The sequence below is a fragment of the Panthera pardus genome, unplaced genomic scaffold (assembly GCF_024362965.1).
Source record: "Panthera pardus isolate Hobbes unplaced genomic scaffold, ASM2436296v1 HiC_scaffold_26, whole genome shotgun sequence".
NCBI lineage: Eukaryota > Metazoa > Chordata > Mammalia > Carnivora > Felidae > Panthera > Panthera pardus.
The window spans coordinates 1,645,324-1,658,162 of NW_026526832.1; the positions used below are offsets into that span (position 1 = coordinate 1,645,324).

The following is a 12,839-nucleotide window of genomic DNA, read 5'->3' on the forward strand; positions in this document are numbered from 1 at the left end:
AGTTTTCCCTCCAATAATTAATTTATTGAAGAACCTGGGTTACTTGATCTGTAGAATTTTCCACAGACTAGATTTTGCTTAAGATACGATTTAACATGATCCTGTCTTCTGTATTTCCCGCAAACCAGAGTTAGAGCCAGACACCTGCTCAGACTCGGGTTTATTCTCTCTGGCAAAACTTTAGGTGGTGTCGTGTTCTCTCATCAGGAGGCACTCAAAGGCTGGTTATCTCTCTTTTTATGACGTTATCAACTGTGTTGATGTACAATGTCTAGATCCATTAATTTACTGGAAGTTGCAAAATGTGGTAATTCTACTATTTTTCATTTATTATTTGACATATTTTTCAAAGAGATATTTTTCCTCATCTACAGTTTGGTTACCCAAAGTACAGTTCATAAGGCAGGATAAATGCTTCTTTTTATCTTTTTATCTATTTTTATCCATTTTTATCCACTTATACTCTGATAATCACCACTTGTGGGTTTTAGGGGTTTTTGTTCATTTATTCATTATGACAAATTGTATTTTCCAAAAATTATTACATTTCCCATCTGACCTGGTTTTCCAGAACCTTGCCATTTTCCCCGGAACCTTGCAACTTCATGAGACCTCAAAAATCTCCTAACACAGCCCAGAAATCTTCAGAACTAAAATGTAATATGTTATTTATATAATCAATGTTTTCATTTGTATAATTTTTACCTATATAATACATATTATTTATTATTATAAGATAATAAATGATGTTATTTAATACCACTAAGTTTGGGGTAATCTGTTATATAACCATAACCAAATGGATACTTGTACCTAGAAGCAACGGGCTGCTGCAGTAAAACATCAAGCATGTGGGGTGGATGGAGGGTGAGAGTTGGAAGGACCTTGAAGAGACTTAGCAGAAGCCTAATGGTCTTCATGGAAACCACTGGTGAGGGCTTCAGAAAAGTGAGAAAAATGTTTTGGAAACCTGGAGGAAAAAGGATCTCTGTGTGTGGTGTCTGAAGTTTGTCAAAGTTGTCACCTGTGGTAAGGCATGACAAACAGAAAATTAGGAGCCATACCTAATGAACTGATAAGATTTAGCTAGAGAGTTTCAAGCAGAATGCTCAAGAGTACCAACTAGTTTCTTTTAGCAGAGTATAAGGGTAAAAATGAGCCTCAAACAAGCCACAAAACCTGTCTAGTTTTCAAGTACAATTTAAAGGAAATATTAAGGAGCTAGGACTTGATAAGTTCAAAAATAAAACTGTTTCTCATTCTCAGCCTTTCCAGTCTGCAAAAATACTTGAAGACCTCAAAGTTCTAAGGAGGTGCTCTTCACAGAATCTTTTCACACACAGAAAAGGCCCCTTGGGAATCCTAAGGGGATACTTCCACAGTCTTTTTGTTAAACAACAGGGCTACAGAGAATCTTAAGGGTTTTACTCCATAGCGGCCTCACATGGAGTCCAAAACGGCGAAGGGCTTAATCTTAATATTTGTGGGTGTAGCTTTTGTCTCATGGAGAAAACCCCAAAAAGACCCACAGGAAACCCAAAGTTAAGATAATAATATTTTCTGGAAAAGGAAGGATAATTCAAGGGATGAAACCAAGAGCCCAGAGTAGAACCAAGGGCTACGAAGGATCATTACCAACAAGTACAAATTAAGAAATCAGCCAACACGTGCTGTATGTAAATACCGCTATATTCCTCTGAAAGTTAGTTTGAACACCTGTTTTCAATTTTTTGTTGAGGTGGAATTGCAGGGTCATATGGTAATTCTATGTCTAACTCTGCATCATTTTACATTTCCAACAGCAATGTAGGAGGGTTCAATTTCTCTACATCCTGACACCTGTTATTTTCTGTTTTTATTATAGGCATTCTAGAGAGCATGAAATGGCTACTTCATTGTGGACCTGATTTGCATTTCCCTAACGTCAACAGATTTTTAACATCTTTTCATGTGCTTTTTTTAATGTTTATTTTTGAGAGAGAGAACTCACACAGGGGAGGGGCAGAGAGCGGGGGGGGGGACAGAGGATCCAAAGTGGGCTCTGTGCTGACAGTATCAAGCCTGATGTGGCGCTTGAACTCACAAACCGTGAGATATGACCTGAGCCGCGGTCAAACGCTTAACCGACTGAGCCACCCAGGCGCCCCTCCTGTGCTTCTTAATTATTTATATATCTTGTTTGGATTAATGTCTATTCAAGTCCCTTGCCCCATGTTTTATATGGGTTCTCTTTTAGTTGTTGACCTGTAGGAGTTCTTTACATATTCTGGATATTAGATCCTTATCAGATACATGGTTTGAAAATATTTTCTCCCACTCTTTTCACTCCTTTGATGAATAAAAATTTTTAATTCTGATGAAATCCAATTTATCTTTTGGAGTCATATCTAAGAAACCATTGCCACATCCACTTTGACCTCTAGAGCTCTCTTTCTTAAGCAGCAAGTTAATCTCTCTATATAAACTAAATATCCTACTTTAACACACTTCTGAGTTCTGGAATTCCTTTTACTAATAATACTAGATGATAATAACATCTAAACTTATGATGTAGAAAAACCTATACTGTTTCAAAGCAATCTGCCTTGACACATAACTTTGTAATAAATATTATAAGGTTAGCATTGCTATTTCTAACCTATAGAAACATGATTTTTAAAAACTGATATGATAAAACATACAACTCCCATATTATGTTCTTGCACAAACCCTCTATTCCTTAGCTCCAAACTAACACGAACATACAAAAAGAAACCACAACCTGGAAACAAGTAACTATAATAAATAATCCCCTCACATGAACCCTATCTGGAGGTTCCAGGTATTCCCTCTAGATATTGCTGGTTGCTATAACTGATGATGTTTTGGTGGGTTTTGTCATAAGGATTCCTCCCACACAAACAAGACATCCAGAAGTTAATGCCCAGTTCTACATTTGAAATGCAGATTAGTATGTGACAACTTAAGTTTTTCTACAGTTAACTTAAAATATTTTATAAGAATCATGAAGGGGCGCCTGGGTGTCGGTTAAGCCCCGACTTCGGCTCAGGTCATGATCTCACAGTTCGTGAGTTCAAGCCCCGCATCGGGTTCTGTGCTGACATCTCAGAACCTGGAGCCTGCTTCAGATTCTGTGTCTCCCCCCCTCTCTCTCTGCTCCTTCCCCAGTAGTGCTCTGTCTCTGTCTCTCAAAAATAAACAAACATTACAAAAAAAAATTTTTCTTAAAGAATCATGAATTAAGGTTAAAAATATATCACACCAAAAAAATGCAGTAAGTTTGGCACTGAAGCAGCATTATCTCTCAGCATAGACACATTCTGTATCTAAGTACCCTTCAGTTACAACAAGGAAATGGCAGATATTAATCAATATGGCAAAAGAAATAACTTATCACTTTAATTTTCCCTGCATATATGTATGTATATGATTCATATATTCTCACTCGCATGTCTTAAGTTACAGTGTAAAATTTATTCCAAAATGGTTTGAAAGCCACTGGCCTAAAGAAATGAAAATAAGGAAAAATAAAAACGACTCTAGTATGGGTAAAAGCAAACAGCAAGCTTCATGATATATTAAACTACTTTCTACCGTGTGTGCTTGGCAGACATTACTACTAACATATTGTTTCACAGTCCTAATAAAAAAAAAAGAATTCTAGAAGATGACAGCTAAAAATGTCCACACACAAATTCAATCTGAAACTAGTCCTGCTATCAAACTGGTCACAAACAAACTGGCTTTGTCAACCCTCAAGAACAATGTTTCTTTCGGGGCGCCTGGGTGGCGCAGTCGGTTAAGCGTCCGACTTCAGCCAGGTCACGATCTTGCGGTCCGTGAGTTCGAGCCCCGCGTCAGGCTCTGGGCTGATGGCTCGGAGCCTGGAGCCTGTTTCCGGTTCTGTGTCTCCCTCTCTCTCTGCCCCTCCCCCATTCATGCTCTGTCTCTCTCTGTCCCAAAAATAAATTAAAAACGTTGAAAAAAAAATTTAAAAAAAAAAAAAAAAAGAAAAAAAAGAACAATGTTTCTTTCTCTTAAGTGATACACAGATAAGATTCTGTATATGCAGATGACCACTACCAAATGGATAGTTTGGGAGAGGGCTAGGCTAGGCTGAAAACCCAGGTCCTCCAAACACCCCCAACTCAACAAAGGTTGGGCCTGGTGATGCAGTCAGTACTGGGATTAAGATGACAAATGGTGTTAAGTCTGAGAAATAAACTGAGGAAAAACTAGAGCTCTGAAGCACATTTCTGGAAAGAAAGAGGACACAAAACAGAATAATTCATTTCTACTGAATATCTACACGTAAGGAATTTAGGGATAATAAGTCCAGACACAAATAATAAGACAGATGCCATGTGATGGTTAATTTTATGTCAACTTAGAGGGTGTTTTTGGAGGAGACTAACATTTAAATCAGTGAATTATGCCGTAAAGCAGATTGCCTTCAACAATGTAGGTGGGCCTCATCCAATCAGTTGAAGGCCTAACCAGAACAAAAAGACCAGCCTCCCCCAAAAGAGGGAGAATTCTCCAGCAGACTGCTTTCATTCTGGAACTGCACATCAGCTCCCCAGGTCACTAGCCTTCAGACTAAAACTGCACCACAGGCTCGCCTGGGTCTCTGCATACCAAGCCTGCTAGCTCCATTGCAGATGTTGGACTTGCCAGCTTCCAAAACTGCGTAAGCCAATTCCACACAATAAATCCTTTTATTTATATACGTATCCTATTGGTTCTGTTACTCTGGAGAACCCTAACACATGATCAGAGATTCTAAAACCTATGGGGCTTTAAGTGAGGTCACATGTACTCATGGAGATTAAGAAAAATTAACAGAAAATAATTTATTTTTTAATTCAAACATGTCATAAATATTTACTGAGCATCTATTAGGAGCTAAGGACTAGGGTCAGTACCAGAAATAGAGCAGTAAAGGACACAATCCCGTTGTGGAGCTTACATTTTAATGTGGCAAACACGCGATAAATATACATTATGTCAGCTTTTGGTAAGAGCTATAAAGTAAATGTAGGGTAGGGGTAAGTTCAGAGGCATGCAAGGAAGGAGAGAGTGGTCAAAGTTCTATATTAGATAGGAGAGGCCTCTCTGAAGGGAAGGTGATATTTGAGAAAATATCAAAATGAAAGAAGCTAAGCAAAAATGTGTGGGAAGACTTCAGGGCAAAAGAAACAGCAAATGAAAAGGCAATGAGACTAAAATAAAATAGGAGCAAAAGGTAATGAGGTATGCGCTAGAGATATCAAGACGGAACAAGGCAGAGTAGGAAAATGAAATAGGCAAAGAGTAGATCATGAAGGGCCCAGTGGGTGTGGTAAAGAGTTTATATTTTATTCTCAATGTGATAGGATGTGAATGAAGGGCATGCCATGATCCGTATGCTTTTAAAAAAAGACTTCATTAACTACTACATAAAGAATTGATTCTAGAAGGGCAACGGTAAAAGCAGGAAAACATTAAAGAAGATGAAGTTTGATGGAGTGGAAAGGACTGTGACAAATAGAATATTCTGGATAAAGTTGACACATCAAACAAGGAAAAGAAAATCTGAGTACAAAGCTCAAAAGAAGCTAGTCATCTGCTTCGGAATTAAAATTCTCAGAATTGATATAATCCCAAGTAAGAGTATATAGAGAGATGGAACAATGAGATCTCACTACACATGTATTAGAATGGCCCAAGTCCCTAACACTGACAATACCAAATGCTGATGAGGATGTGGAACACAAACTCCCATTCAACACTCCTGGGAATGCAAAAACGGTTCAGCCACTTTGAAAGATAGTTTGGCAGTTTCTTACAAAACTAAACATATAATACAGCAATCATGCACCTTGGTATTTACTGAAAAAAAGCTGAAAACTTCTGTCCACACAAAACCCTGCACATGAATGTTTAGAGCAGGTTTATTGGTAATTGCTAAAACTTGGAAGCAACCAAGATATCCTTCAGCAGGTGAATGGATAAATAAACCGTGGTACATTATTATTCAGTGCTTAAAAAATTAAAAAAAAAAAAACAAAACTATCAAGCCCTGAAAAGACATGGAAGAAAGTTAAATGCATACTACTAAGTGAAAGAAGCCAATGTGAAAAGGCTACATAGTGTATGATTCCATCTACAGGACATTCTGGAAAGGCAAAACTATGGATAATAAAAAGATCAGTGGTTGCCAGGAGGTGAGGAAAGAAAGTGATAAGTGGAGAATAGAAAATTTTTAAGACCGTGAAAATGTTCTGTACAATACCATAATGACTGATACATGTCATCATATATCTGTCCAAACCCAGACAATGTACAACACCAAAAGTGAAACCCAATGTAAACTATGCACTTTGGGTGATTATAATATGCCCATGTTAAGTTCATCGATTGTAATAAACGTTCTACTCTGATGGGGGATACTGACGATGGAAGAAGCTATGCATGTGTAAAGCTAAAACCGCTCTTAATAAAGTTAAGTACTGGGGCACCTGGGTGGCTCAGCTGGTTAAGCATCTGACTTCGGCTCAGGTCATGATCTCGCAGTTCATGGGTTCAATCCCCATGTCAGGCTCTGTGCTGACAGCTCAGAGCCTGAAGCCTGCTTTGGATTCTATGTCTCCCTCTCTCTGCACCTCCCTCATTCCCACTCTGTCTCTCTCTCAAAAATAAATAATAAAACACTAATTTTTTTTTTTAAGTCTTAATTAAAATAAAAAGGAAGAGAGATGGGAAAAGAGGGCCTTGGGGCTATATTCAGAGGTACAAGGAAGACAGATTCGAGAGGAAAAAGGAAAGAAATGAAGGGTAAAATGAGCCCCAAGATACATGAGAAAAGCCAAAAGAGTAAAAAAAAAAAAGTTTCACAAAGCAACAATATCAAATGCTACAGAACAATTGAGGAGATAGTTAAGAATAAACCAATGGAGGTGCCTGGGTGGCTCAGTCGGTTAAGCCTCCAACTCTTGATTTTGGTTCAGGTCATGATCTCACGGTTGGGGAGATCGAGCTGTGCAGGGGGCTCCACACTGACAGCACGGAGCCTGCTTAGGATTCTCTCTCTCCCCCCCTCTACTCCTGTTCGCAAACATGCTCTCCCTCTACAAATAAAGTTAAAAACAAAACAAAACAAAAAGAATAAACCAGTGAATTTTACAAAATACCAATTTTAAGACCATAAGAAAATGTGAATGTTGGGGCGCCTGGGTGGTTCAGTCAGTTAAGCGTCTGACTTCAGCTTAGGTCATGATCTCACAGCTTGTGAGTTTGAGCCCCACGTAGGGCTCTGTGCTGACAGCTCAGAGCCTGGAGCCTGTTTCAGATTCTGTGTCTCCCTCTCTTCTGCCCCTCCCCTGCTCACACTCTATCTCTCCTTCAAAAATAAACATTTAAAAAAAAAAAAAGAAAATGTGAATGCAAGCCAGAAAAGGGTTCATATTTTAGTATGAAGCTTTAGTCTGTTTTCTTCTAACTTCCTAATTGGGAGCCCAGTAAGTGGAAAATGTTTTGATGAAGGCAAGGAAGAAAAAATAATTTTGGACTTTATGCAGAAATAGGAGACAGAGCCTATGAGATCTGGGGGAGAGCTCTGTGTGCCTTCCCAGGCTGGAGTGTTGCATGGTCACTCAGCAATTCAGCAAGGGTCTGATAGGGGAGCTGGGTAGCTTCCCAGGGTCCTGGGTGACAGGTATCAGCTGTGTAACTTGGTCGTTTGAAGGGAATGCCCAGAACACAGACATGTCAGTGATTTTCATGCATTTTTCCCCCATTACTACAGCCTCCCTGTATAAGCTCATAATTACATCTTCAGCCCTGGAGTATGTAAAGAGATTAGTATAGGGGCGCCTGGGTGGCTCAGTCGGTTAAGCATCCGACTCCGTTTCAGCTCTGGTCATGGTCTTGCAGTTTGGTGGGTTTAAGCCCCACATCAGGCTCTGTGCTGACAGCACGGAGACTGCTTGGGATTCTCTCTCTCTGCCCCTCCCCCACTCACACTCCCTCTCAAAATAAATAAGTAAACTTAAAAAATTTTTAAAAGAAACTAATGGGCCTAGTGTATACTAGCCTATAGACCATATATGCATATACAGAATAGGCTGTTCTAGAATAGTCTATACTCCTGCCTCCTTAGTCTCCTAGATCTGTCTTTTGTGCTTGGATCAATTTCCTAAAACATTTTTATGTTACTTCCTTCCTCTGAAAACCTTCATTGACTCCCTGTAGCTTGAGAAGAAACCCAAAGTCCTTGACTGGCATCCACATTCAAGGCCTTCACAATTTGAGCCAAGGTAGCTTCCCATTCTCATTATCTGTGGGCCCTTGACAAGAAGTGTGTACTGTGGCCAGGCTCATCTGGTCACTGTCCCCGCAACAGGACTTGTGTTTCTCCTCCTTCATGATCCTATTGCTATCGCTATCATTCTCTTTCGAGTGTGTCTGCACACCATCATCTCTAAATCCCCTCCATCCTGGCTCCCATCTCCACTGCTTTTGCTGATGGTGACATCTACCTATACTGTCATTGTGGCAATGAGATGATTGCTTTGTAAGTGTCTCAGGCTGTGCCATGAGCTCATGACAACCATGACACAACCTGAGGGCAGAATAAGAAGATTGTGCCAGGAAAGGAGAGCTCCAAAGACAAACCAACAGTTCTGCCCTGAAAGGCAGCTCAACTTCCTCCATTCTTCTAGTCTCATTCGGGTACTGCATTAGGAGAGACACTAAGATGGTCCCCCAAATCCTCACCCCCTGTTAAGCCATGATCATTAGGGTTGTATGGCAAAAGGGATTTTGCAGGTGTAATTCAGGTTACTAATCAGTTGACTGAGTTCATCAGAAGGGAGGTTTTTCTGGTGGGCCTAGCCTAATCATATAAGCCCTTTACAAGTTGGTCTAGAGATAAGAAGCAGGAAAGTTAAGGGAGACATTTGAAGTCAAAGAGACAAGCTCCTTGTAGCCTGCAAGAAAGCAAACATCCATGTTATAAATTGGCGCTGAGGACCTTGTGGCAAGACACTTCTAACAGCCTCTAAGAGAGCTAGGTGAGAGCAGGCAAGAAAAGAGGAACTTCAGTCCTTCAACTGCAAGGGCCTGAATTCTGCCAATAAAATGAACTTGGAAGAGGACCCTGAGCTCCAGATGAGAACCATAGCAGCATCAACACCTTGATTGCAACCTTGTGTAGCAATGAACAAAGAACCCGGACCATCCATGACTGGAAACTGTAAAATAATAAATGGGTGTTTTTAACCTGCCAAATTTGTGGTATTTGTTATGCATCAATAAAGAACTAATACAGACCCTACTTTCCTAAAGAAGAAGCTGCTTCTATCCCCGGAACAAGTGGGGATACAAGCAAACTTAAAGGAAAAAAAAAAAAAAAAGCTGACTTTTACTATTTCTAACTCACTATGACCAGGGATTTTGTTCAATTACTGCCTGAGTAACAGTACCTGTTTTGCAATAATTTTTACAAAATATCAATGTTCTGCAAATTGTGAGCAATGTTAACAGGTTTACTTTTTTATTTCCAATTTTAGAAAATTACTTTGATAACCATGCAGGAATAAAAGTCACTGGGTGTCTAGGCTTCTTGGATGTCTGCCAAAGTTGTGCCAGCACCTGGAAAGATATATTCCTAGGCTAATCTCAGAAATGAGCCAAGGTCATGGCTCCTGTCCTTCCTTAGTACCAAGAGTTTTTACTCCATAAACCACAACCTTTCATTTTTGTTTAGAGTAAGAATAGCTCAGAGAGCTCTCAGCTACAAAAAAGAAAGTCCCTCCCTAATAATTACAACCTTGACCCCTAAAGCGCGGACTCTAACAGTTTAAACATCTTATTTAAGATTCAAAAAGCCAAGGCTATGCATTTCCTGCTGGGAACTGTAGTTCTCCCCTCGACCTTCAACCACTGGCTGCGCGAAACCTATCACGAGCCCAACCGGCGACCCGAGCGCCGGCAGCCACGATTGGTCCCTGACTGGGGCAGCGCGGGGCTGATTGGATGACAGGTCCCCGAAGCCGTGCCTACCTTCCTGCGCCCGCCTACCCGCCACCGACTCCTTTCTACACCCCATCCCGCTTCAGCAATAACCCTCAAGTCATCCTGTTGGGCTAAATCCCCAACTAACTGCCTCACGGGTCCGCCCGGGACTCTCGCGGATGAGGGCGACCCTGACACACGCCTCTCTCCTGGGGCCTAGACAGAGAGAAAGCCTCCCCCATTTTCCGTTGGTTGCACGAAGTCAGCCTGACCACGCGCTCTCTCTCCTCGCGCCCCCGCGCTCACCTGGGCGGCGGCAGTCACACCCGATAACTGACAGACCCGCAGCATCTCGGCCGGGGGGACCGCACTGCTGGCGTACGCGGGAGCTACCGCGGCGGCGCTAGTAAGGGAGAGCGTGCGTGAGTGCGTGCCTGCGTCCGTGCCTCCTCTCCGCGCCGGGCGGGCGTACCGGAAGGGCAACCAACGTCGCTGCGCACGCGCAGCTCCCTCTCTCGACTCCGCCTAGGCGGCTCGGAGAGGGTGGGCCCTCCTCTGGCGGAAAAGGCGATTTCTCCTTCCGGGTCTCTCTCGGAATTCTTTGTAGCCCCAAGAAGGAGTTAGCTGGGGAATCAGGAGGGTGAAAGGGAGTCGAAAACATCAGTGCGGAAAACAGCTGTGATTCTTCGAACAATTCAAGCCAGAAAATATCTCAGCCGCCTCTTTCACCTGGATACTTAGTAGAAAGCAGTCGATCTGGCGAAAGTTAACGTAAACAATGGTGTTGTCTTGGTTTGCGTGTTCGCTTCATTTGGTAGCCTTTCTTGAGGAAGTCATCCTGATTACGGGACACTGAAGGAACAGTGGAGAGACCTTTGTGCGGCGTGTGTTTGTTGTTCACGTATCTAATAAGTGGTAGCGCAGAGATAGAAACCCAGATTCTTCGGGTTCCATCGCTTCTACTCCTAGATTAAACCACACTGATTTTTCCACCACGTTTTCATTTTACAAAAATAATTTTGGCCGCTTCTGTGGAATGGGTTGGAAGTTAAGGAGGTCAGTGCAGAAGAACTGTTCAAAGTGTTCCACTGAGTCTATACCCAAGGTTTGGCATGTTAAATACTGAACATAGTATTCTATACTATTAGCATTAATAATGATCTTATCATCAGCACAGTATCAAAGAAACTAACTTGCATAAATATTGTATTTACAAAGTACTTTCGGGTCTTAACTAGGTAATTTATTACAGTATGGTGTTGTTAGAGTTAGGGTTTATTACAGTATGGTACTGACCCCACTTGTAAAATGGAGAAGTAATTTGAAAATTACCTAAAATAATCATGTTTGTGTATGTTCGATGCTTTTCAGAGTACTTTAGTAATCACATTACACTATTTTGTATCACCATCACCTAACGGCCTACAGGGTAGTCGCCCGTTTTCTAAAAGTAATTTTAGCAATTAAATTGCAATCTGCCCATCCTATCCCTGCCCACTGCTGTCATGCTGGGTGATGCCAGTGTGATGACTTTTCTAACACCTTGGCCATAAACCTGTCAATTCCAAACAGCAATTTCTGTTCGAACCATTTGTGGCCCAGCTACATCTTGGACCTGAACATCCCTACCAACTTTTCCAGCTTCAAGATCTCAAGCTTCAAAATTAGTTTCCTGATGTCTCATTTAACCAAATCCTTAATCTTCATAACCTCTACATGCAATTTATGAAAACTTTTTTGCTTTAAAAGACTCCCCTAAAGTAATACACAACTTTTAAGTCACTTCTCTGCTCAAAAATGTGCAATAACTCCCATCGCCAGTTCAAAGAACATTTATGAAATGTCTCCGTACTTTTCCAGCATAGGGGAATGTTTTTAAGGCTCAACATGGCCATCTTAGGTGGGAGAGTAATATAGCAATGATAGTGGTCAAAGCTGATCACCCATTTACATACTCTAAAACCCAGAAGAACTAAAGGATAACCATCTCAGTGGTTCTCAAAGTGTGAACTAGGGAGTTTGAGACCTTTTCAGAAGACGCATAAAATCAACACTACCTTCATAACATTAAGATATTTGCTGTTTTCACTCATCTCGTAATTTTAAAGTAGATTTTTTCCAGAAGCTAGGTGACAAGTGATATCACAATAGATTGAATGCATAAGCAAATTTCAGAATCCAGCTTTCTATTAAACCAGATCTTAAAAGAGATTTGCAAAAGAGGTTAAACAATGCCACTCTTCTCACTAATTTTTTTTATCTTGAAATAGTTATTTTTCCTGAGTATATTTTGTTATAAAAATAATTGTTTTAAAATTAATTACTCAGTATGATAGGCAGGATAATTATTCCCAAATATATGTACATTTTCCTAATTCCTGGAACCTATGAATACGTTCGTTTACACGGCAAAAAAGATCTGCAGGTGTGATTAAATGAAAACTCTTGAGATGGGGAGACTATCCTGAATTATCTGCATAGGCCCAATGTAATGACAAGGGCCTTTATGAGTAACAGATGGGGAGAGGAGGGCCAGAGTCTGAAAAGGAGATGTGACAATGGAAGCAGAAGTCAGAGAGATGTGATTACTGGCTTTGAAGATGGAAGGAGGCACAAGGTGGGGAAGGCAGGCAGCTTCTAGAAGCTGGAAAAGGCAAGGAAACATATTATCCCCTAGAGAATATGCCTCCCCTTCTGGAGGCAGAAGGAACATAGCCCTAGATGTTTTGATATTAGCCTTGTGAAACCCATTTTAGACTTATGACCTACAGGGGTGCCTGGGTGGCTCAGCTGGTTAAGCATCCAACTTTGGCTCAGGTCATGATCTCACGGGTCGTGAGTTT

At 41.0% G+C, this 12,839-nt stretch overlaps 1 protein-coding gene across 13 annotated transcripts in view; it reads right to left on the reverse strand.

Moving 5' to 3' along the window:
* Positions 1 to 10,487, reverse strand: part of IMMT (inner membrane mitochondrial protein) — a 39,575-nt gene extending 29,088 nt beyond the window's left edge. For 11 of the 13 annotated variants that reach the window (XM_019443960.2, XM_053890909.1, XM_019443949.2 and 8 more), the window contains exon 1: positions 10,303 to 10,478. In XM_019443960.2, coding sequence (XP_019299505.1) covers positions 10,303 to 10,347 — 45 coding nt within the window. In that variant the 5' untranslated portion in view covers positions 10,348 to 10,478. Of the gene's footprint in view, positions 1 to 10,302 lie in introns of all 13 variants that reach the window. The other 2 variants (XM_053890912.1, XM_053890911.1) reach the window with 2 other exon arrangements.
* Between the last annotated feature and the right edge of the window lie 2,352 nt (positions 10,488 to 12,839).